Below are 25,864 nucleotides of genomic sequence, written 5' to 3'. Positions count from 1 at the left end.
AAACTATGTTTTCAAACATTCATGACATGGAATAATGCTTAAAATTTTATGAAATGCATATAAGCAGTGTGATTCCAACTCAACAAACAAGGGGATAAACAGAGCTAGACAGATACTAAGTGAAAAGCAAAAAGACCAAATGACATCCAGATCCTGGTCCACTAACAGGGACCAGGGTTCCTTAGGAAAGGAGCAGATTCAAAGGCGGGGGTAGGGAAGGTACAAGATGAAACTGGTACATTTTGTTGCACCAGAAAGTAATGAAGTCTTACCCCTAAAAAATGATGGGGACATGTTAAAAGGATCAATGAAGGGCAGGTGGTACATTGTGTTCTTCCAAATGTGATACTGGGGAAGTCCACAGCATCACTCACATAATATTCCACAGCGACTAAATAAATCTAATCACGAGAAAACAAAACAAACCCACACTGACATTCCATAAATAAATTGGTTTTGTTCATCAAATATGTCAATGTCATAAAGACAAAGAAAGAGTGGGAATGAGACTGTTCCACATTAAAGAAGCTAAAGAGACAACTAGATGCACTGTGTAACTTGGGATTGGATCCTGGCATAGAGGAGGGAATGCTCTAGAGCATTACTGAGACAAGTGACAAAAGTGGAATATGGACCATAGGTTAATAAAAGTGTTGTATCCATGTTAAATCTCCTGACTATAATTACCACACTGTGGTGATATAAGAGAATGTCCTTGTTTTTTTGTTTTTGTTTTTGTTTTTTCCGAGACAGAGTCTGGCTCTGTCTCCCAGGCTGGAGTGCAGTGGTGCAATCTCAGCTCACTGCAACCTCTGCCTCCTGAGTTACCAATTTTCCTGCCTCAGCCTCCCGAGTAGCTGTGACTACAGGCTTGTGACACTATGCCTAGCTAATTTTTTTTGTATTTTTAGCAGAGATGCGGTTTCACCGTGTTAGCCAGGATGGTCTCCATCTTCTGACCTCATGATCTACCCACCTCAGCCTCCCAAAGTGCTGGGATTACAGGCATGAGCCACCACTTCCAGCCAAGAATGTCCTTGTTCTTAAAAGATATACGCTGGGCCGGGCGCAGTGGCTCACCCAGTAATCCCAGCACTTTGGGAGACCAATGCAGGCGGATCACCTGAGGTCAGGGGTTCAAGACCAGTCTGGCCAATGTGGTGAAACCCCACCTCTACTAAAAATATAAAAATTAGCTGGGTGTGGTAGTGCAATCCCAGCTACTTGGGAGGCTGAGGCAGGAGTATTGCTTGAACCCGGGAGGTGGAAGTTGCAGTGAGCCAAGATTATGCCACTGCACTCCAGCCTGGGTGACAGAGCAAGACTCTGTCTCAAAAAAAAAAAAAAAAAAAAGACATATACTCTGATGTATTAGGAAATGAATGAATACAATCTATTTGTAAATAGTTGAAGAAAAATAACGTGTAAAAACACAAGGCAGCCATAAAATCTGGAAATGTAGGTACTATAATTGAATATAGATTGAAGATGTCCTGATGATATCATGTATATTTGCTATCTTTCCAGACTTTATGATTACTTGTAGACAAAGAGAATAAAGGAAATGTGATAAGATGTTAAAAATTGGTAGATCTAGGCAAATAGGGAAGTTTTCCTTATTCTTCTTGCAACCTTTCTGTAAGACTAAAAGTGTTTCAAAATAAAAAGGTAAAAATTATATTTTCAAAAAAGCTAGATGAAAATACACTAAAATGTTAATAGAGATTGCCTCTGGGTAATAGGCTTATGTATGATTTATATTTCCAGATCTTTAAATTGCTTTTGATATAAAAAAATCGATATTATGCATAATATGCAGAAATGATATTACATTTGAAAATACATATTTAGAGTAAAATGCAAGCCAATCACAGTGGCTTGCTCCTATAATCCCACCTACTTGGGAGGTTGAAGTGATAGGATCACTTGAGCCCCGGACTTTAAGATCAGTCTGGGCAACACAGTGAAACCCCACCTCTACAAAAAAAATTTAAAAATTAGCCAGGCATGGTGGTATGCACCTGTAGTCCCAGCTACTTAGGAGAGTGAGGTAGGAGGACCACCTCAGGCCAGGAGTTTGAGGTTGCAGTGAGCTATGATCACGCCACTTCACTCCAGGCTGGGGGACAGAGTGAGAGAGCCTGTCTCCAAAAATAAAGTAAAATATGAACTGATATTTTAAGTATTATATTTGATTATGAGCTCCTGAAGGACATGGGCTATTGAATATTCCTTCCTTATCCTCCCTGGTTCGAAGTCTCCTTACATATCTGGAAGGAAGGGTCTCCTGCCACAGGAATCCTTGAGTGGGCTGATGAGTGGCCAACAGCCTCAAGGCTTCTCGGTGGGGTAGAGCTGGGCTGGGCTTTGAAGGGAGGGCAAGATTAGGAAAGGATAACAGTATGGCAGCTAATGGTTCAAGGAGGGAAGAGGATGAGCAGGTGCAGAGGAGAGAACCTGGAAGTAGAATGGCCTCAGTGAAGTAACTTTTTGAAGATAGTCCAGCAGAAACTTCAGCCTCTGACTTGTCCTGTGGGTCTCACACTGTCTTCATCCTGTCCCAGTCCTGCCAGCCTTCTTGTATCACTTTCCACCACAGCTACTGGGGGAGACTCCCAGATAACGCATTCTGCTACACAGACACCTACAAACGCCTAATGAGCTAGGCTCAGGGTGAGAGGTGACAGTGTGCTAGCCGCCCTTACTCTCAGCACCTCCTCAGCCTCAGTGTCCACTCTGGCGGTGCTTGAGGAGTCCTTCAGTGCGCCATGGCGTGGGAGCCCCTCTCTGGGCTGGCTGAGGCCGGAGCCACCTCCCTCTGCTTGCTGGGAGGTGCGGAGGGAGAGGCAAGGGCGGGAACCGGGGCTGCGCTCGCGGGCCAGCGTGAGTTCTGGCAGGTGCCGGCGCAGTGGGCCACGCATATGGAGCGCCAGCCGGCACCACCGGCCAAGGGCAGTGAGGGGCTTAGCACCTGGGCCAGCAGCTGCCCAGGTTGTGCCAGGTCCCCCAGCAGTGCTGGCCCACCGGCACCGCACTCAAATTCTCGCCCGGCCTTAGCTGCCTCCCCACCACGCAGGGCTCTAGACGGGCAACCTGCCATGTCTGAGCTCCTCCCCCTGCGGTTGGCTCCCAGGCGGCTGGAGCCTCCCCGACCTGCGCTGCCCCCTGCTCCCTGGCGCCTGATCCAGTGGACAGCCCAAGGGCTGAGGAGTGCAGGTGCCGCTCCGGACTGGTGGGCAGCTCCACCTGCAGCCCTAGTGCAGGATCCACTGGGTGAAGCCAGCTGGGCTCCTGAACTGGATGGGGACTTGGAGAACTTTTATATCTAGCCAGACGATCATATGTGTACCAATCAGCACTCTGTATCTAGCTAACCTAGTGGGGACTTGGAGAATTTTTCCATCTAGCACTCTGTGTCTAGCTCAAGGATTGTAAACGCACCAATCAGCACTCTGTGTCTAGCTCAGGGTTTGTAAATACACCAATCAGTACTCTGTGTCTAGCTCAAGGTTTGTAAATACACCACTTGGTACTCTATCTAGCTAACTCTGTATCTAGCTAACTAGCACTCTGTGACTCTGTGTCTAACTCAAGGATTGTAAACGCACCAATCAGCACTCTGTCAAAACGGACCAATCAGCTCTCTGTAAAATGGACCAATCAGCAGGATGTGGGTGGGGCCAGATAAGGGAATAAAAGCAGGCTGCCCCAGCTAGCAGTGGCAAGGCGCTAGGGTCGCCTTCAACACTGTGGAAGCTTTGTTCTTTCACCCTTTGCAATAAATCTTGCTGCTGCTCACTTTGGGTCCGCTCTGCCTTTATGAGCTGTATCACTCACCGCGAAAGTCTGCAGCTTCACTCCTGACAGGGAGACCACCCACCAGAAGGAAGAAGTTCCAGACACATCTCAACGTCTGAAGGAACAAACTCCGGACACACCATCTCGAGAACTGTAACACTCACCGCGAGAGTCCGCAGCTTCATTCTTGAAGTCAGTGAGACCAAGAACCCACCAATTCCGGACACAAGGGGACACCAAATGAACAAGCCCTCAAAGAGCTCAGAGTCCATCAAGCTAGACTAATAACTATAAACAAATAACCACAAAACACTGATCAGAGTTTAAATGAAGCATCGTAAAATGCACTGGGGACACAGTTCTTCCTATGTCTTCCTAGTGTAAGTCAAGGAGGTATCCCAGAGGAGCTGGGACCAGGGGATGGATAAGTTTACCTAGCAGAGGAGGGTATATGCAAGAAGATGAAAGCATGAAACTTAGGATCAGAAGCTGCACCGGACTCCTGTGGTCTCTTCATTCATTCACCATTCAACCCACCACCAAAGATCTACTGTGTGCCCAGCACTGTGCTAGGTCCTGGAAGTAGCAAGGTTGACCAACTGTGGGGAAATGAGGAAGAGCAGCCACAGATGATGCCTCGCTTTCTAGTGAGACATGAATGTTTGTTAACCAGAATGGGGACAGCAAGAAGCATACTGATTAAGTGGGAAGAAGATAAAAACTCTGTATTGGTCATATCAGTCTGCGATATTTAAAGGGCTTTCCAGATGTAATTTTTCAGCAAACATTTGGACTGAGATTCAAGAAAGAGATTCTGAGTTGGAAATGTCAGGTACAGACTGGCCTAAGACCCCCACCCCACCCACTATAGAGACAAACCTATAGTCTAAGTCAGATTTACTGACTCACTCAACAAAGAGGGGCACAAAGCAGAGAATTATGGGGTGCCTTGCCAAACAAAGAAAAATATTTAGTATATAATTTAAGGAAGATAGAGTAAAATTTAAATGAAGCAGTGCTTTAATATGCTCCACGCAAAGCAATACCATATGGAAAGGAGTCAACGTAAGTCTGGACCAACCACTCAGGGTCTTGTTTCCTTAAAAACTATAAAGTTAAGATTAATGAGAAATGTTGTGACCAGAAACCCCTTATTTGCAGCTATGGGTTCATTCTCTGAGGCAAAGTGACGTAGACCTGCCAATCAAGAGGTAGATGGTTCATTCCCAATGATATGATTTAAATAGCAAAGTTCTTGGCAGTGTAGGACCTTATAGAGTGAGACATGAGTATGAAAGAGGTGGTTACTAGAAGAAAGTTATTGGATACTTTGTAGCTCCTGTGGGTCCTTGTGAGAAACATTGTTTCTTTGCAGCTGGATCTGTGTTTGTTCCTTCCTGCCTGATGAATGAATGGCAAGGAAGGTTTTTACTTTCTCAATTATTTTCTCAATAGTTTAAAATGTATAGCTTCCCTCCCAAATTCAGCTCCCATCTTTTACCCCCTCCCTCCCAAATTCAGCTCCCATCTTTACCCAATCACACAATCCGTGGATGTTTTTCCTCCCCTTTTTCTTTACCGGAAGAATGAGTCAGTCAAGTGATTCCTTCTCTTTCTCTTCACAAGAAAGGTGAGTCAGCTAATTCTCAGCAGGAGCCCCAGGCCTGCAGCAGCTGCTGCCTTCCCACTACCACCAGCCAGCTCTCTCCCATCTGCAGGCCCCCCAGTGAGAGCAGGCCTTGGGAGCAGCAGCTGAGGGCAAAGATCCCTGAAGAAGCTAACAACGCCCCCCAAATACACACACCAGACCTCCAAATTACTGCTCTCCGGGATTAGGAATAATATACTCACTGAATCTACAGCCCAAAGCAGAAAGGCTGGGCCAGCCCAGTAGTCCTGAATCAGCTGCACCCTGAACCACCTGGGTACTTAAAAAACCAGGCCATACACCCAGGGATTCTGATTCTATTGCTCTGGGGGTGGCCTCCAGCTATCAGTGTCTATTTTAAAACCTGGCCAGTGTGACTCTTGGAAATGATGACCCCTCTCCACTGCACAAAGCAGCCCATGAGCAGCATTAGAAAAAAACTCACTGTCTCGCCTATAGGAAGTAAATGATTAAAATACATAACCACCTGCAAGGTACTGTGATTTTAAAACTTTATTTCAAGCAAACTATGAGACATTTCCCCTCACCTCCCAACTCTCAGCCCACACAAACCTCCCAACCTTGAAATGAAGAAAGCATTTTTCTGCCCAGCAAGCTCTCCATACCCGCCCTGTGCAACCAGCCTGCTCTGCCTACTAGGCCTTTGTCCCCAGCACACTCATACCCCCAGTCACCTCAACAGATAAGTGAGACTTCCGAAAGAGCAATGAATTTTTGTTTTATTTTTGAGACAGCGTCTCACTTTGTCACCCAGGCTGGAGTGCAATGGCACGATCACAGCTCACTACAACCCCCACTTCCTGGACTCAGGTGATTCTCCCACCTCACCCTCTGGAGCAACTGGGACTACAGGCATGTGTCACCACACCTGGCCAATTTTTATATTTTTTGTAGAGACAGGGTTTCGCCATGTTGCCTGGGCTGGTCTCAAACTTCTGGGATCAAGTGATCTGTCCCCCTCAGCCTCTCAAAGTGCTGGAATTACAAGCATGAGCCACCACACCTCACCAGAATGTTTAAAAAAACTTCCTCCTTTTTTGAGACAGTGTCTCACTCTGTTGTCCAGCTGGAGTGCAGTTGTGTGATCATAGCTCACTGCAGCCTCAGACTTCTGGGCTCATGGGATCCTCCTGTCCCAGCCTTCCAAGTAGCTGGGACTACAGGTACATGCCACCATACCCAGCTAGTTTTTCAATTTTCTGTAGACATGGGGTCTCACTATGTTGTCCAGGCTGGTCTCAAGCTCCTGGCCTCAAGCAATCCTCCTGCCATGGCCTCTTGAAGTGCTGGAATTACAGGCATGAGCCACTGTACCTAGATGACAATTTTTTTTTTTTTTTTTTTTGCGACAGTTTCATTCTTGTTGCCCAGGCTGGAGTGCAACGGCGCAATCTCGGCTCACTGCAACCTGCCTCCCGGGTTCAAGCGATTCTCTTGCTTCAGCCTCCTGAGTAGCTGGGATTACAGGCGCCTGCCACCGCGCCCCCGGCTAATTTTGTGTATTTTTAGTAGAGACAGGGTTTCACCATGTTGGCCAGGCTGGTCCCGAACTCCTGGCATCAAGTGATCTGCCTGCCTTAGCCTCCCAAAGTGCTGGGATTACAAGCATGAGCCATTGTGCCTGGCCCTGGACAACAATTTATTTACAGATGGACTGAAACACAAATGGGAGAAAGTATGCGCGTTTGTTTCCTGTCCTGGGGCCCCAACATGGCAAACATGGTATGTGAGCCAGAAGGGAAAACAGTGAGTTCAGGAGAGGAAATCAGCAGAAAAGGAAGAGGAAAGGAAGCAAAGCAGGTCTCAAAGGTTCTCTGGGTGCTGTGCTGTCATCTCCTCCCTTTCATTAGGCAGTTGGGGTAGTGGTTTAATGCAGACTTTAAGTTTACAGGAGAAACAAGGGACAAAGGAACATGCTAACCACTACCACAGAGATGCCATCAGCTACATTGAGAAGGAGGGGAATTCTACAGGGACAAACAACTGTTTCTTCAACAAAGAGGAAGGGAAAAGAGGAAGAGAGAACTAACAGATTAAAAGACACAAAAGAGGCCAGGTGCAGTAGCTCACGCCTGCAACCCCAGCACTTTGGGAAGCTGAGGCGGGTGGATCACCTGAGGTCAGGAGTTTGAGACCAGCCTGGCCAACATGGCAAAACCCCATCTCTACTAAAAATACACAAACTAGCCAGGCGTGGTGGCGTGTGCCCGTAATCCCAGCTACTTAGGAGGCTGAGGCAGGAGGATCACTTGAACCCGGGAGGCAGAGGTTGCAGTGAGCTGATATCGTGCCACTGCACTCCATCCTGGGTGACAGAGAGAGATTCTGTCTCCAAAATAAATAAATAAAAGATAAAAGAGAGATACAAATTACAAAGGTAATAATATGTGGAACAAACAGGATCCTGATTCAACTACAAATAAATTATGTCACGATCAGGGAAATATGAATAGTGACTGGTTACTTGATGATATTAAGAATTAATGGGCCAGACATGGTGGCTCATGCCTGTAAATCCCAGCACTTTGGGAGGGTGAAGCAGAAGAATCGTTAGAGGCCAGGAGTTTTATACCAGCCTGGCAAAATAGCAAGACACCTGTCTCTACAAAAAAAAAAAGAAAACAAACAAACAAAAAATATATACATACATATACATACACACACACACACACACACATATATATATATGTGGCCATGCATGGTGGCACACCCCTGTAGTTCCAGCTACTTTGGAGGTTGAGGCCAGAGGATTGCTTGAGCCCAGGAGCTAAAGGCTGCATTGAGCCATTAATTACTGTTCCACTGTACTCCAGTGTGGGTGACAGACAGAAACCCTGTCTCTAAAAAAAAGAAAAAAGAAATAATGATTTTAGGTGTGTTAAGGGCGTGGTTATGTTAAACAAATAAAAAAAACCACCAATATCATGTGATAAAGCTTCACCTCTGTGATATTCTTACCTCCAAACCCATAACTCCGGTCTACCCAAAAGTAAGACATTAGGTAAACCCAAGTTGACGGATACTCTATAAAATATCTTCCAAAATTGTCAAGGTCATCAAAAACAAGCAAAGTCTGAGAAACTGTCCCAGGTACTATGACTGCCACAGACCAGAGGAGGCTAAAGAGACATGATGACTAAACATAACATGTTCCTGGATGGGATCCTGGGACAGAAAGGAGACATTAGTGTAAAAAATTAGTAAAATTAAGTCTGGAGTGTAGTTAATGATAACGTACCAATGTTAGTTTCTTAGTTTTGAAAAATATAAAGTGGCAATGCAAGACGATAATAGAGGACAATGGGTGAGGGCTAGGCAGGAATTGTCTTTTGACTTCTCTAAGTGTGAAATTATTCCAAAACAAAAAAGTTTATTTTAAAAAAACCTAACCAAAGAGTCCTTATTTTTTAGAGACACCTACTAGTAGGTTCAATGAAATGATGGGATGTTTGGGCTTTGCTTCAGAATAATTCATTGGTTGGGTTGTGGGGATGGGTGTATAGATGAAACAAGGCTGGCTTTAAGTTGGCAACTGTTGAAGCTGGATGATGGGTGCATAGGGGTTCACTGACAACTGTCTCCAGATTAGTATGTTTGTAAACTTCCATAATAATGTTGACAACAAACAAATAAACAAACAAACATGAACTCTGGAGCCAGACTTTCTGGGAAGTTACTTAATCTGTTTGTGTGCTGCAGTTTTCTTACCCATAAATTGGAGATCATTGCACCTGCCTCACAGTGTTTTTGTGAAAATTCAGTAAGTCAATACACAAAAAGACTGGAATGATGCTTGACACCTGTCACCATCTTACAGGGAGAAAGATGGTCACAGACCACCAACACCCATCACCCTTTCTTCACACTCTGACCCTCCACACCCTCCACCCTCTTTCTCCCCCTGTCCTCTTGCACAGGGAGACCCTTGAGGGAATAAAGAGGAGTTCTAGAGTGACTCCAGGGAATAAGGAAAGACCTTGGTGCCAAATCCTGCAGAAAGCGGTGAGATTAGTTGTCCCTGGCATGGGTGCTGGGAATGAATCCTGGATTATCAACTACCTTGAAGCATGCTTCTGTCAGGCCAGCACAAGGTACTATAAGCATATATTACACAATTATTACATGCCAGAGCAGGACACAGAGATGTGGGCTGGGCCCTAAAGGAGCTCATCAACCCAGTACATACATGGCCAATCTTTGTGTCTTTAGACTCACCTCCTTAGAGACACCCCAACTCTGGAATGTTTCAGTACTGATTAATCTTACACTGTCAAACATGCCCCCACTTGGTTGCAATTTTATAAGATCCCTAAGGGACAATTTGGAGAAAAGTTGGTTCACCTTTCCAATCACAACCTTACAAGTTAATTTAATTCAAGTCCACAAAGCCCTACTGAATTGTCTCCAGGATATTCATGTATACAACAAATCTTCATTAAGTACCTCTTAACTGCCAGGCACTGTGATGAGCCTTGGAGAGTCAACAGGGGGTGATGGCAGGCACAGCCTCCACTTCCACAAAGTCCATAGTTGAAAGGGAAACACAGATGGCAAAGAAATACTCATCACAAATCAATGTATACACTGAGATAGGTGTTTGCAGTAAGGAAACAGTCAAAAATTCAATCTGGGAGTGGCAGGAGGCTTCTCCAAGAAAGTGATGCTTCATGGATACACCAGGGATGAGGAAGAGTGGGAACAAGAGTTGCAGGAAGAGGAAGAGGTGATGTTCCAAGCAGATGGCCCAGTGGTGGGAGGGAACACGGTGAGTTCAGAGGCTGAAAAGCAGCCAGTGTGATGTGAAGGAGGGGTGCGAGGTGTGGGTGGTTGGGTGGTGGGATTCAAGGAAGTAGTCATCAGTGGGGTGGGCCATGTATACTTTGGGGGCCCCTTCAGAAGTTAGGTCTTTATCTCAGAAGCACGGGAAGCCATTGGAGGGTATTTAAATGTGCAAGGGTGTGGGGAGTCCCTTGATCAGATCTGTATTGTTGGGACTGCCTTGCAGAAGGAGGAAGGACTGGAAGAGGGACAGAGTGGAAGCAGGGAGACCTGTTGCGAGGCTACTGCAGTGACCCAGGAAATAATGATGGGGGCTTGGTTTAGGATTCTGGCAGTAGAGATGGGTGGACTTGAGGGCTGTGTAAGAGGTGAGATCACTGGGCCTCTGGTTGCACTTAAAGGGTGAGGGAGAAGAAGGAAAGAACACAGGCAGCTCCCAGGCTTCTGGCTGCACTGATTGGGTGGCAAGTTGGGCTGCTTGCAGAGCCAGGGAGCCATGCGGGAGGAGCAGGTGTGGGCAAGAGAGAAGATCCTTAACATGGATGAATCAGATGCAACGTGCTTTATGCAGGTCACTATGCTGGGGAGGGGAGCTTCAAAAGTGTATACAACAAACACTAAATTTTACTGCCTGCAAGAGCAGTGCCAGAAAGAAGTACCGTAATGGCTGCAGGAACAGGGTGGCCTCAAATGTTTATCTATTGCTCTAGAGCAGTGCTCACAGTAAAGCGCTCAGTCATATAAGCTACTAAGACATATTTGATAAACGTCCGTTGGGTAACTGAATGTCCCAAGTGCCACATACAGAAAACAGACACCAAGAAAAAAAAAAAACCCACAAATCTTTTACTCGGCACATTACTATATGCCTAACTTGTCTCTATCAGGGTAAGACAGAGGCAGAGAAGGCCAAGTTCAGCCCCTTCTCGCAAAAGGCCTACAGGGGATTTGAGGAAACCAAGTCATCACACAGCAAACATTTAGAAGACCACAGGGCACTGTATGGAGAGCTATGATGATCCGACTCAGGTGGCCAAAGAGGTGTGCAGGAGGGAGTCTGCAATCTCATGGGACCAGAGGGAAAAAGGGACCAGAGACGTAGGGAGCAAGTGTTTGCCTGAGAGGCAGGCCCGACTGAGCCTGTAAGGATGAGCACAATGGGGGTGGGAGCGGGGATAGGCAATATAATAAGGTCACTCAAGTCCAAGCAGGGACACCCCGACAATCTCACCCTAGATGGCCTCCTACACTGGAAGGAAGATGCCAGTCTCACCTCGGATACCTACATGCTGAGATGGCCTACTTTTAAAAGGAATTAAAGTCCTGTTAAGAAACACTGGGGACATTTTTTTCAGACGGCTCAGGAGCCAAGTTCCCTAATTATCGGCAAAGCTCCGGGTCCCCCTTTGCTGGAACCAATCCCCCTTCCACCACCACAATTAAAAAAATTAAAAAAAAAAAAAAAAAAAAAAAAAAACAAAAGACCAAACAAAAAAAAAAAAAAAAAAAAAAAAAAGAAAGAAAAAAAACAAGCCACCGCACCGACCTTTGTACAATTTCCTTTCTTCCTGCAAAGTTCTTTTCTGGTCGCCTCTGCAGCCGCCCACCCCCGGCAAGCCCCGGTTTACTTCAGCGGTCTCTCTGCCCGTTTCCTAATAAATTCCGTCTCCTCGGTGCAGGAGGCACAGCAGCCCCAGGGTCTGCGGCGCGGGAGCGGCCCCTCCCCGGCTCCGGTCTCCGGGCCCAGCAAGGCGCCCAGGCTCCGCGTTCCACCCCCGCCTCCGCAGTCCAGGGCCGAGTCGGCGACGCCCCAGCGGGGGTCCCGGAGGGAAAGGACCCCTGTCGCCGTGCCCCGAAGAGCCCGAGCGGGTGTGCCCAGAGCCAGTGCCCGGCGACGCAGGGGCCCAGGCGCGGGAGACGCTCCGCAGAGAAAGCAGTGAGGGAGAGGCTGAGGGGTTCCCGGGCGACAGCCCCTCGGAGGGACGACGGCCCCAGGGGATGACACAGCGTTTCCCTCGCACGCCCTCGCTACATCCCCGCAGGGCATCGGCCGGCTTGCTGCGCCAGCGAATCCTCAACCCAAGAAGGGGAGCAGGGACAGGGGACGCCGGACCGCCGCTCGCCTCGGCACTCGCCCCCGCAAACTGCCGCGCGCGCCGGGCCCGGCTTGGGGGCCCGGGCTAGGGAGTGACCGCTGGGAGCGACGCTACCCGGCGGTTCCGCCAGCAGCTCGAAAGGAACGTCAGTCCCCACCGGGGGAAAAAGTTAGGAGGCATCCCGGCCACGCCAACTTCCCAACCAGGGCCGGACTAGAACTTTGCGCCCGGGGCGGGCGGCTGCACAACCCGAAGCGACCCTGAGCAGCCGCTCGAAGCTGGGCGCTCGGGACCTTGACCGCAGCCAGCGGTGGCCAATCACAGGGCGCCGCGGGCGGGAAAGGCGAGAGGGCGCGGACAGCCGGGGAGTGACGGCGCCAAGGACCAATAGGAAGCCACGGTGAGAGTCCGTGCCCGCCCCGCTGACGAATGGGAAAAGGGTGGCTGTGGCTGAAGTCCCCGCAGGGCTAGCTGCAGGCTCGGCTGGCCGCCGGTGGGAGAGCCTCGGGCGGAAGGGGACTTTGGAGGGGAGTTTGCTGGTCTTCTCTCTGCCACCCGCCGGCCCGCAGACCACAGCCCGGTCCTCACCTGCTGGAAGCGGGGTTTGCCCAGTTGGAAAGGAGGTGCATCGCTCGAGGCGTTAGCGGCACTAGCCGCCGCCGCCGATGCTGTAGTCGCTGTATCCGCCATGGCCACTGACGCCCGCAATCTCCGGCCCTTTTAAAATGTCCCTCCTCGGCCCCCGCCACAGCTGCCTCTCCCGATTGGCCCTAAGCAACCGCAGCGAGCGGGAGGCGCAAGGGGTTGTGGGGAGTGTAGTTTTTCCCGTCCCGACGCTTGCAACCCTAGACTGCAGAGAGTTGCGGCGGTCCGGGGAGGTCTCGGAGTCCGCTGTCCGTGTTGCAAGGTGCAAGATCGGCAGCCCAGGAAGGGTGTTCCTGTACGACGACCACGGGCCACCCCTCGCTGCTTACTTGCCCCCAGAAGTTAGAGTGGCTGCCGTGGGCGTCGCTCCTGGGGCCAGGCAGCCCAGAGGGTCCCATTCCAGTGGGCCCGACTTGGGACCAGATGGGCAAAGACTCCAGGCGGAGTAGGGTTAACCTCGGAAGGTTTTCTGCAAGGAGTTGCACTGTAGAACCTTCTCGTCGTTTCCTCCGTCGCCACCCTGCCCACTCGTCCTGTGCTCTCCGGTTGTCCTGACACTCAGTTCCTGGAGCATGCTGGGGCCTGCCCGCCCCGCGACCCCTGAACATTCTGTACCCAGAAGACTAAATCTTCGCCTGATGCTGGCTCTCTTTCCGGCTTTAGCCTAAACATTGCATTTCCCAGTCCATCACTCTGCTTCCACAAATCCCATAGAGGCTCCGTGGCACCCAGCACTTCTCTTTTGCACTCACAATTACTTCCTGTTCTGGATAGCCTTTCTTACTGTAAGGTTCACAGGGCAGGGGCTATGACTTTTTGATTCACTTCAGTTTTCTGAGCCAGACGTAAGAGGGCTCACAGTAGAAACTCAAGTAAGCGTTGGCTGTGAGTTCATCTGTGGGGGATTAAGAGCCCTGACAGCCTTCACCTTGTCTGGCCAACCAAGGAAGATCCCTCCTGGGTCTAATTCCCGGGCAGGAGAAGAACTTGGGACTAGGGCGGGTGGGGAGGGCGTTAGGTAAGGGGGTGTGTTACAGATTGTGGAGTAAGCACCAGCATGGATAATGAACACACACAGTTGTAGAATGGATTAGCTGAAGATTCCCAGCTGAATTACCTGGTCAGTGAACCAGACTTGGGGAGTGGAGGAGCTGCGTCTTTTGCCCAAGATGACAGTAGAAATATTTGGTCTTCTAGGGAACCCCACTTTGGGTCTCATTAGTCTCATGGTGGACTGCAGGGTTGGCTCATGTCTGCCAGTGTTTCTGGACACTACACGGGCTATAGTAGTCAAAGTTTTTCATCCTCTAGTAGTTGAACCACAAGAAATACTTTTCATAAAGCTGGAGGGAGATTTTTAGCTAGCCATGAAGAACAATTTGTATCTTGGATTTGTATCTTAGAGATTGTATCTAGCCATGAAGAACTATTTGTATCTTGGATTTGTATCGTATCTTCCCCTGCTAGACCATGCAACTTGAGAATAGGAATCTATTTCTTACCCTCTGTATTACCAATAAATGGGCCCATCTTAGGTGCACGATAAATGTGAGTATCCTGGGAGTCAGAAAATACTAAGTTCAGGCTACTGGGCAACACTGTGTTACTGCCCTGATGTCAGGGCAGGGACAGGGCCATCCAAGAATCCCATCACCTTGATTTAAGGTGCCTTCTCCCACAGCACCCTCCTGTACCTATTCATTCCAAAACAGGAACACAACAGAGCCACCTGCAGTACATGAATGTTTTATTCTTCATAAAGTGCTTAAAACATGAAGAACAAGCTCTTTATAAAGAGCCTTACAACTAGGAAGACAAACAGCAAAGCAGAACCATTCCTGCTCCCTGCCCAACCCACCTGCAGCTCTCCTCCAAGTGTGGCTAGGAGAAGAAACATCAACAAGGACCCTGGGCTCCGATTCAAAAACTCCTCTGAAGCCATCCATGCCCTGTGCATTAGGGAGGCCCACAATCAAAGGTCAGGGCCTGGGCTGGGACTGAATAAAGCCCAGAGGAATCACCAGTAGGGGGGTGACTCCCTGCTCTCAGAAAAGGTACTTACTTCTCTAATACCCAGTGACCCCCAAAGCATGACTGAAACCCTGGGGACCAGTGGACACTTCTCAGCTTTGATGAGTGGAGTTTAAGGTAGGCAACGTTACAGGCGCTTTCCTCCATGTGGAGCGCTCCTCTGCACCATCCTGGCAGCAGACAGACATCACCCAGAGGGTACGTGTCTGCCTGAGGCCTTCCAAAAGCAAGCCCACAGGCCCCCTCCTGAAGAAGTGGTGGTCCCAGAGGAGCTCTTGCCTCCTTACTAAGCCGTAAGTATCCTCCTTCAGCACCTCCTCACCCCCCATTTTTGCTAATTCAGGGTGCCCCAAGCCGCCAAAGTTCCCTGCAGATGCCTTGGGGAAGCCTACCACGTTTTCTGCGAGCAAACCAGGGGCTGGGCCAAAGGACAGACACTTCATTTCAAAGTGCACTGCAGCCAAGCCAGGCAAGCCCCTGGGGCAGAAGGGACAGCCTGAGACAGCAGCTTAGTGGATGGATGGGAGGGCAACAAAGGCTTTTTCCTAAGTATAGGTGTCTCCCACAGGCATAGTGGGACCTCCCACTTCCAGGCAAGCTGACTGGTCTAGCATGGCTAAGTCCTGAGGCCAAACAGAATGAGAGTGAGCAGGGCAGCCCCAGGCCTGCCTGCCTGCCCACCTGCCCAGTAGTGTTTATCCTGGGATCCTCCTATTGGGGTTGAGGGAGGGGAAGACAGCAGGAAGTTTGAGGGAGTAGCAACTTGGCCAGATCAAGAGATTAACTCTAGGGGAGGGGAAGAGCCCATAGTAGGGCTGCCCATTCCCATTCCCAGGGCCCTGAGAGAGCCATCCCTATGTACTCAACAGGTGGGAGGGGGACACCACACAGCGGGAGAGGTCGACATCCAGGGGCTCTTGACCCCGCACACAAAAGGCACATTTTAATTGGTTTCCAAAAGTTCAAACCCTGCAGTAACACAGAGTTTTGGCATCTGGACAGGCAATAAGAATAGACATGGAGGCTTGATCCCCAAAACATAAGCAGCCCCAAGCCCCAGCCGGGAGGGGCCTACACATTGGAGGTGGTCAAGAGCTCGAAAAGCAAAAAGGTACTCTCCCCGCACCCGCCCCTGCACCCCACACATTCCCATGTGACACTTGTGGAAAGGTCAGAGGTGGCAGGGAGCAGCCTGAAGCACACACATCATCCACCTCTGTCCACACGGCACTCGCCCCACAAACAGCGCCAGACTGAAACAGACTCAGGACATGGCAGAGACTGACCCAGACCACACAGGCTCCTTGCTCTCGGGAGAATGGGTGTGAGGCTGAAGAACAGGCACCCTGGTTGCCCATAACTCACAAACAGGCAGCGTGGTCGTTGTCCCAGTAATACTACAAGCCCCTCCAGGGATTGGAGGGAAGTGAAGGGGATGGGGCTTTGGCTGTGGGAAGAAATGGCTGACCATCCTTGGGGGGTACTAAAGTATGTAATAAAGTATGTGCTAGCAACCAGTCTTGTCCCAGATTACCGCATCAAGCTACAGCTCACCCCTGCTCTGTCTTGGGGGAAGAGTTCCAATTCCCTGGGGCCCCCAAAGCTGAGGGGTATGAAAACAGGCAGGTGGGAAAGACCCAGGGCTCCCAAAGACACACAGATTGTGCACAGAACCTGATGCCTCCAAAGGGAATTCAGAGGGCCCCCCTTCCAGCAGCCCCAGTCAAGGCAGGAGGGAGAGGAACAAGGAGTGACAAGGCAAGACGGACGATGCCCCACTGCAGATGAGAGAGTTCAGCAGGAGGGAGGGCGGGCAGCAGCAGGTCCATGCCAACCCTCCTGGGGGTGGGGTGAGGAAGGCTATTTGGGGGGACCCGGGGGGATCTGCAGCAGCGTGGGTGAGGTCTCCATGATCCGCACCAGTAGCCGGTCGATGTAGCTCTCCAGCTCCTGCACATGCTCGTCCCGCTGGCTCAGCTCCCGCTCCCGCTGCAGGAGCAGGCTGATGAGCTCATCGTGGGTCAGGTGGTAGTACTTGGCTGACTGGTCCAGCACAGCTGAGTCCTGAGGCCGGACCGAAGACAGTGAGCAGGGGAGCCCTAGGCCGGCCTGCCCGCCTGCCTGCCCCCTGTCCGCCTGCCTGCGCCCCTGCCTGCCCCCCTGCCTGCCTGCCTGCCCCCTGCCCACCAACACCTAAGTTTCACCACCACAAGGTCCCGGGCTGCCTGTCTCCAATGCCAGAGGCGGCCTAACTGGCTTCAGGACTCTGACATGGGGGACTTGGCCTGCTTCCTGCCCCACCCTCCCCAGGATCAAGCCCTGAGACTCCACCACACATTCTGTCAGATGACCCCCACACCCTGCTGGGCCTTACCTTCAGCTTCTTGGTGTCCACCATCTGGCCAGCCTGAGGGGCCTGGGTCACAGGCTGAATGCTCCCAGATGTTACTGTTTTGAGCTTCTCCAGCCCACTGCTCAGGGCTATGCTCAGACTGGAGCGGGACTGCTTCCTATCGGGGCTGCCCTCCACAGGGGTGGCACTGAGGGGCTTCACGGGGTGGGGACTGCAAAGACATACAAGGGATGGGTTACACAAAGAGAAGGGTGGCACAGGTCAAAGGTGGGGCTGCTTTCCCTGTGGAGCCTCCAGGTCTGCTGGACAGAAAGCCCAGCACTGGGTGGTAGCTGCCCCTACAGAGTCAAGGTCTCAGGGCAGCCGTGTCCAGTACTCCTGAGCAACTCCCTGGGCTGGCCTCAATCCCCACCCCACCACCTGCTCCCTCCCGTTTCACTCCCTCATTCACCCGGTGACCTGGCCCTTTCACAGGGACAGCAAAGGCCATACTAGAGACTCCTGTGCACCTGCACCCAGCCTCTGTCAGAGACACCCTCCTCCAGCCATCTTCCCTCTTTTCTCTTCTATACTGTAACCTTTCTCTAGTGCGGTGACCAACCCTCCCAAGTTCCCAGTTTTCCCAGGACTGTGAGGATTCCCAGGACATGAGACTTTGAGTGCTAAAACCTGGGCAAACTGGGACACTTGGTCCCCCAGCTCTCTCTAGCGGTTGCTTCCCATCAGCATTTACAGAGCCCTGCAAAACCCTCCCTAGACCTTGTATTTGCTCTAGCTATCATTCCTAGTCACCTCCCCCTTTCTTCTCACCCAAGCCTCTCCACAGCAGCATGGAGACTACATTTGCGTAATTTCTTACCTTTCATTGACTCCTTAACCCATCAGAACAGGATGTCGGTCTCTACTGGCCCACCACAGGTGGACTTGTTGAGGTCACCAAGCCCTGCTGGTTCTCACCTCACTGACTTCTGTGGAGCCAACACTTGAAGCACTCCTTCCTTTGGGCTGCTCGCCTCCCTTTCCCTTCAAGACCTCCATCTCATCTTCCAACCCCACAGCCCCTTCTCAGTCTTAATAACTGCTAGTCTGCCTGCCCTTGGGTTCTCTCCTCTCCTCCTCCCCGGATCCTACCACCCTCCAAATCTCCATCTCTAACCCAGACCTCACTCCCTGGACTCCAGACCTGCAGAGTCAGATGCAGGCTGGCTTGCTCCCTGGGTTCCCCCTCAGGTGCATCCTACTCCCCGCCACACTCCCTCTGTGCTGCCCTAGCAGTGAGGAGAACCTCTGGCCCCTCTCTGGCTCAGGTCAGAAAGTCAGAAGCCTAGGAGTTCCTCTGGCTCATCCTCTTCAGCCCCAGCCTTAACAATCAAGCACTGCCACCTTCCTACCTTCTTAAGCCCCCCTGCTCCTCTCCAAGCCAATGCTTAAACTTTCCTTCTAGCCACAGCCACTAAATCAGCTTCTCCATCTCAGTCTTGCCCAACTCCAACCACTCTGCTGCAAGATAGTGATCTCAGCATTTCCAAAGCCTGAGAATCCTTTAATGGCTTCTATCAAGGTAAGAAAATACAATCTCTCACACAATTTGGTCCCTGTCCTTTCTTCATGGTCCACTACTCTCCCAGCCACATTCTTACCAAGCTCTTACAAAAGCTATTCTTCTGTCTGGAACAACACTGCCCCTTCCTCCCACTGGCTTACTAATTCCTACTCATATTTCACAGTTGTGCAAGGCCACCTCCTCCAGGAAGCCTTCCTGATTCCTCCAGGCTAAGATGACCCTTCTCTGGGATCCTCCAGCACCCTGTGACAGTTACATAAACTGTAACATAAACTGCATCAGGCCCCCAGATCAACTATCCTACCCAGGGGACGTCTTACGAATCTATGCTTACTTCATAGAGGATTTAGACCATTCAGGAATTGAATGCAAAATGGCTTAGTCCAAGGCCCTGAACTCCACTGAAGCAAGGGTCTCCCAGACCCAGAGACTCTCAGGCTAGATCCATGCATTCATTCTCACAAATCGGGAAGAGCTGCAGAGCACCCAGGCTCTGGGCAGACAGCAGAGAGAAAGAATGCATCTCAGTCCCTTTCCTGCCACCTAGGAGCCTGCGCTAGGGATGGGGTATAAAAGCAGCTCTAATGCCACCTACGGGCTGTGCCAGGGAAGGGGAGGATGACCAGTGTAGTATAAAAGTGCCTTGAATGAGGGGCCAGGAGGCCTTGGCTTGTTTGCCCGCTTACATCAGAGGGATCCGGGATCCTAAACCCTGCGGCTCTCATGGGCTCCATTTCTTCCTTTAAGGAAGAAAACAGCTCTATTTGGCCCGTCCACTTCAAAACAGAAAGAACAAGCCCAGTACAGACATGAAGCCAACTCTGGGAAGAACAAAACTTACAAAAAGTGGCAAATATGATTAGAGGTCATGTTGGCAGACAGCAAGGCCAGCCGAGGACACTGTAACCACCAGCTCCCCCACATCCTCTCCCTCACCTCAAGGGAGCAGAGTCACCACCACCACCAGGGAGGGAGACTGGGGGCAGCCTGGACTCCCTCCTACCCACTTCTCATAGGTAGTTCTGGCCCCTTGGGGTTTCTTCCCTTCTTGGGTCCACTTTATCTTCCCCCAGTGGACTAGACATTCCTTGGGAATAGAGTGGGGACAGTGTCTTTCATCTGTTCAGTGTCTGACACATAGTAGGTGCTCAGTGAATGTGGATGACCAAACACGACTGCCTGGTGGGGAGGCCAGTGCTGGAGCCTGTTCTGCTCTCCAAGCCCCACGCCCTGCCCTGCTCTCCCCTCCTTCACTTGGTCCTCCTAGGACGCTATCGTCCCAGAGGGACTTGCTGCCTTCTAAGTCATACCCCATCACCTCCCAGTGCCCTGAGTCTCCAGGCCTCTACTCACATCACCCCTGACCAGCCAGCTGGTGAGGTCACAGCTTCATAATTCTTCCAAACCTCCCAATGCCACAGTGAGCACAGTCACATAGGCATCTGCTGTCCACTCAGCTGATGTGGTTCCGATGCATGGTTCCGATGCATGGTCCTAAATGCATCGGAACCACCCCGTGAAAGGCACCAAACGCAAACCAATGAAGCTACTGCTGCGGGTGGGGAACCTTTCTTCTGAGAGTTACATATGTGTGAAGTGTTTGAGTTTTCCTTTTTCTTCTGAAGGTGTCTGCAGCTTTCTCTCTGACCTAAGTGCTGGTCCCTCCTCTGGCTCTCTGTCTTCCCCAGCCTGCACCCTCACTCTAGCAGAACAGAAAACTGCTTAAGGCTCCACTGTCAGCCTGCTCTGCCACGGTCTGCCCCAAGACCTGCCCCCTGCTTGACAAGTTCCACCGCCCCCCCACCCACAGCTCCCCTGCGGTCCAGTGCACACACTCCGGAAGTGCCTACAGCACAGCTCTCCTTCCCTGCCAGCCCACACTGGCTCTCCCCACTTCAATCCTTATGCCCTGCACTCATGAGTGCTGTTCTCCTAACCCCTGGCTTGTGGGGGTCTGCCTTGATTATCCCAAGTCCCAAGAAGGCAGCTTCAGAGGTGGTACCATAGAAAGCTCCTGTCTTCAAAGCCTGTACCATCTTGCCCCTGGAGTAAAAGAGACCCTCACCTGCCCCACAAAGGATGAGGCTGGAGTGTGAACCCCTTAGTCCCTTGGACTGTTCTGCCCCTTGTCCACCCCCTTCCTCCTGGACAGTGTTCTGGGGGTGGATGCTCACCTGGCACTGGGCTGTGGCTCCTCAGCTGGTCGTGTCTCCAAGGGCAGAAGCACAAGCGGGGAGGCTGGGGTGGCTGCAGCGAGGTCCTCCCTAAGTAGGGCAGGGGAGCCCCCAGGTGGGGAGGGCTCAAGGGGGCCAGGGAGTGAGGCTGGCTCCCCTGGTGGTGCGGAGGAGGTGGTCAGGGGCCGGGCTCCAGACAGGGGAGAGCATGGAGGGCTGGGCCCCCCACGGTGGTGGCTGGCCCAAGGCGGGAGAGGGGGTGGTGGAAAGTCAGGCTCTGGGGGAGTGGGCAGCTCTTCTGGACCAGAATGAATAGAAGATTCCCTCGACCCTGGTGGGGATGCAGATGAGAGGCTGGGAGGATCTCGGCTCCCCTGAAACAAGAAGGGGTTCAAGGCATCTTCCTTGGAGACCCACACATCAGCCTGCTGGGAGGTGACTGACAGGGACCCAAGCCCCTCTCCTACTGGCTCCTGGCCCTGGGCCTCAGGAGCCTCAGGGCCTTCTCCAACCTCTGGAGCCCCCCAGATGTGCTGACTTTGAAGAGCCAAGCTCTTTGAGTGACAGGGTATGGGGGCAGGACCCTCAGGGCAGCTGGTGGGCGCAGAGAGGCAGGGCCCAGACACAGGGGGGCTGGCGTTCTCCACTAGCTCTTCCAGGCCAGGTTGGCCCAGCAGGGTTGCAGAGGAACAGCTGTCAGACTCCTCCGACTCATGCTTCTCTCCCTCCTCCTTGGTCTCCGGGGGACCGACAACCAGTGCACTTAGGGAGGCATCTTCTCCCTCTGTCTCTGGACCCCTGTTACTCAGCCCCACTGTGGCCTTCTCCTCCTCCTCCTGAGATCTTGAGGGTGTGAAGAGGCGCGGTGGCTTGGGAGGTGGGGTGCTGGGCTGCAGCCCCTTGTCAGACACCCACTCAGGTTTAGGCTCGGGCTCCAGTGGGGGAAGCCCCTCGCTCCCCTTGGGGCTCACAGTTTCTGGCGATTCAGGCTGCACCTGGGGAGGAGGCTCATCAGACTCTCCCCGCAAGACCAGTGAGGCCGTCTCAGCTGCAGGAGAAATGGTGACCACATCCCAAGGCCAGGCATCGTCAGCTGTCTCGACGTCAGGGCAAAGCTGGTTTTCGCCTCGGGAGGACTCATCGTCCTGGCCCTCAGCAGCACTGTCTGGGCCCGGCAGCCTCTCCCACACACTGATCACTTCTGGGGAGCTAAACAGAGACGTCCCACTGTCTGCCGGACTCTGCCCTGCTTCCCCTTCTGGGGCTGGCAGTTCCCTGTCTGGTTCTGAGGCTGAGGCTCTCAGCTGCAGCTGGGCTGACGAGGAGGGCAGGCCGGCCCCTACCAACCCGAGGGGCCCCGGGTCAGCCGCACTCATGCTCTCGTGGTCCGGTCCCAAGTCCAGAGGAACCCTGGGCTCCAGCCACACGCTGCTCCCACCTCTTCCTCCTCCTCCTCCCCCAGGGTCTCCCTGGGGCTCAGCTGCCTTCACAGTCATGGCCCCGGGGCCTGGGTCTTGCAGCCCTGCGGCCTCCAGCCCCACTCCTGCGGGGACCAGGATCTCGCTCCTGGCCTCTGGACGCAGCCTGCTGGCAGCAAAGACGTTGAAGGTGTTGTCCCACTCAGGCAGGGCTTTCCCAGGGGAGGCCAGGGGGGTGGGACTGGCCCTCGAGGCACTGGGGAGAGAGGGAGCAGGTGAAGGAGAGTTTAGTGCTATGTCGGCTATGAGCTCCTCGAAGAAGGGGTTGCTCTGCAAAGAGGTGAGGAACGGGTTGGTAAGACCCAATAATCCAGGTGGGGTGGCTTCAGGGGTGGCGGTGGTGGTGGTGGTGGTGGCGGCAGCGGCAGTGGCAGCAGCGGGGGAGGTGGCTGCAAAAAGGTTAGTGCTTAGCATGGGAGCAGCAGTGGGAGCAGGAGTGGGAGGGGCCGGAGCCCAGGGGGAGCAGGGGAGGTGGTGAGGAAGAGCAGCTGGGTCAGATTCTACCTGAGGAGACACGTCCAGGCTGTGGAGGGAGACAAAATCGTGAGCCTCCTGGTTAATGCCAAGACTGGAAAGGTCCCTGAGTCCCACGCCCCACCCCCTGCTTCGGGACCAGGGGCCACAACACACACATAGGCTGGATTTACCTAACTTGGGCCAGGGTACAGAAGGAAGACCCCAACATGTAACATTATCAAGTGCCTCCCAAGGAGAAAGATGCTGAGCAGAGCTACTTTAATCCTCACTCCAACCCTGGAGAGAAATCATCTCATCTGACAGGTAGGATCCAAACCTAACCAAGTGTTCTTTCCTCTATCCCATGCTGAAGCTTCTAAGGTTCTACTCAACAAGGAATTCACGTCTGGGAAAACTAATCTGAAAGCACCTTACATCCCGTTTTTTGTTTTTTTGTTTTTGAGACAGAGTCTCTGCCTCCTGGGCTCAAGCCATTCTCGTGCCTCAGCGTGTGCCACCACGCCTGAATAATTTTTGTATTTTTAGGAGAGATGAGGTTTCACCATGTTGGCCAGGCTGGTCTCTAACTCCTGGCCTTGTGATCTGCCCACCTGGCCTCCCAACGTGCTGGGATTACAAACATGAGCCACCATGCCTGGCCCCTTTTAGGACTAAAAGCAAAGAAAACACCAGCTGGCATGGGGGGATAAAGAGATCAGAGAAAGGCCAGGCCTAGGTATCTGGCTGGACAAAGCCAGAACTTATAGGACCTAGCAGGGCACCTGGATTCTGACACTTGAAACAGCCTGGGTTCTACTGATCCCTTGCAGAAGCAGAAGTAATGACGGGCTGTCATCTGGTGTGACAAGGTGTCTTGTTTCTTTGAGGGGTAGCCTAACTGGCTAAGGAAGATAAGCCACCTGTGGAGAATTCCCTGATGGTCCAGCCTTTGTCTCCCAAGGCTGGCAGTGTGGCAGCAGCAGCAACTCTGGATGTCACCAGGGGCTTCTCAGGGACTCTGGGGATGGGGGACAGGCAAGGTGCTCTTAGGACACTGGAGAACAGGTGCTGGCCTTCATGTGTCCAGGGCAGGGTCCTTTCTGGGAGGAACGACCCCTGCACTGGTGCGTATCCACAGAGTGCAGCTGACTCCAGAGATGCGGGCAGGGGTGTGCTCTCAAACTAGAGTTTGTCACTTCCCCAGGACACAGACAGAAGGCCAGAAAAAATGGCTGCCTTGCCACTGAGCCACCATCAGAGGCAGACCTTGGTGGCCTTACCCTCTGCTTTCTGAGCAGTCTCCCTCCTCATGGCTGGTCTCCCAGCCCTGGCTCTAAGCTTCCAGCACCCCTGTTTCTTGGCCCCTGCCTGTCCAGGTGGAAATATCCTGGGGAAACCCCTACATATCCAACTTTTCAAGCCAACCAGCTTCTTCCACAGGAAATGTGGGCAGTGAGTCCTGAAGGGGCAGAAGCCAGGCTTTGCCAGCCAGCCCATAAGAAGTATGGCTTGGGGTAGGAAGGGCACCTGTGGAAAGAGTATGAGCTGTCTGGAGTTTGCCTGGATTCTCCCGGGAACCCAGGACTCAAAGAGGGCAGACCCACACAGAGGTGGGCTGAGGCAGGTCAGCTCGGCAGCTACACCAGGGGCAGAACACAGGAAGGAGCCCAACCAAACAGAGGCACAGGTGGCTCCAAAGATGGTTCTCAGAGCAGGGAGGTCAGCCTCACAGGTAGAACACAGCCAGGTCCCAAACCCATGGATTTCTCATTAAGAATCAGCTTCCAGAGAGTCTCCTGACCCTATTTTTCCCCTTACAATAACTCCCCATCCAAGGGTAAATTCTCAGTCTCATCCCCTCCACCTAAAGATGGAGGGAGAGGGAGGTAAAAATTTCTACCTGTTCCCACCCTACCTGTGCTTCCCACTACTACCCTGCTTCTATGGTCATGGCAAAGATACCAAAAGAGGAAGAATCGTGGGCCCAGAGCCTCAACCCCAGCGGATGCCATTTCTTCATTCCAGACAAGCCCCAGGCCAAGACACACATGCCTGCCTTGGGGACCAAAGGGAGTGAGAAGCAACATACACCACCACCAGGTCAAGAGCCTGACCTCAGCCCACTTGCCATTAGAGCATCCATACCACACCCAGCCCAACCCTGCCTACAGGACCCGGGCCCCCAGGAACAGGGCTAGAGCACTCTGAGCTACTTCTCTCCCAGCCCCCTTTATGACAATAGGCCACAGTGGTCTGAAGGAAGAGAGTCCCATCAACATTAAAAGCACCACGCTTAGCTCTGCCCCCTCAGCCCTAACCTGGCCTGCACTCACCCTTGCAGTCTTTCAGCAACCTGGCTGGCAGTCAGAACTGCAGGGACAAGAACGGCAGGGGAGTAGACTGGGAGCCCCAGGTTAGGCTCGGCAACCTCCCTCTCCCTGCCAGCTCCCCAGAGGTACACACAAACCTGTTGGTATGGAATTAGCAAAGGGCTCTCCCTGGAGGAAGGGACTCCAAGCACCGGGCCTGGCAGGCTTTACAGAGCCAGCAGTACTTCTGAGGGCATCCTGTCCGTCCTCCTATCTGGTAACACATCCCTCCTTCATGCCTTCCTCTCCCTTGCTCCACACCACATGCACATTCTGAAGGTTCTCACTTCAAAACATCTCCCTCCCACTCTACCTGGCCCAGGTCAGGGACATATTCCCATGTGTGCTTGTCTTTGCTGGTCGTGCACTGAGAACAGATAAACACCTCTGCATCCTAGAACCCACTGTGCCAGCCTGGCACAGTCTCCCCACCCCCAAGCGGTGGGGGCAGC

The 25,864-nt window shown here is 52.1% G+C and overlaps 2 protein-coding genes across 2 annotated transcripts in view; both read right to left on the bottom strand.

The window, feature by feature from the left end:
- Positions 1 to 13,558, bottom strand: part of SFXN5 (sideroflexin 5) — a 130,706-nt gene extending 117,148 nt beyond the window's left edge. Inside the window, exon 1 of the mRNA XM_011945175.1 lies at positions 12,931 to 13,558. Within this exon, the coding sequence (XP_011800565.1) occupies positions 12,931 to 13,032 (102 nt within the window). The 5' untranslated portion in view covers positions 13,033 to 13,558. The remainder of the gene's footprint in view (positions 1 to 12,930) is intronic.
- A 1,159-nt stretch (positions 13,559 to 14,717) lies between these two features.
- RAB11FIP5 (RAB11 family interacting protein 5 (class I)) overlaps positions 14,718 to 25,864 on the bottom strand; it is a 43,778-nt gene continuing 32,631 nt past the window's right edge. Inside the window, exons 6-8 of the mRNA XM_011945509.1 lie at positions 21,110 to 23,110; positions 17,393 to 17,582; positions 14,718 to 17,082 (exon numbers count right to left, since the gene is read on the bottom strand). Coding sequence (XP_011800899.1) covers positions 16,879 to 17,082; positions 17,393 to 17,582; positions 21,110 to 23,110 — 2,395 coding nt within the window. The 3' untranslated portion in view covers positions 14,718 to 16,878. The remainder of the gene's footprint in view (positions 17,083 to 17,392; positions 17,583 to 21,109; positions 23,111 to 25,864) is intronic.

This window comes from Colobus angolensis, unplaced genomic scaffold (genome assembly GCF_000951035.1).
Source record: "Colobus angolensis palliatus isolate OR3802 unplaced genomic scaffold, Cang.pa_1.0 Scaffold24, whole genome shotgun sequence".
NCBI lineage: Eukaryota > Metazoa > Chordata > Mammalia > Primates > Cercopithecidae > Colobus > Colobus angolensis.
This window is presented reverse-complemented; position numbering and strand designations above follow the sequence as displayed.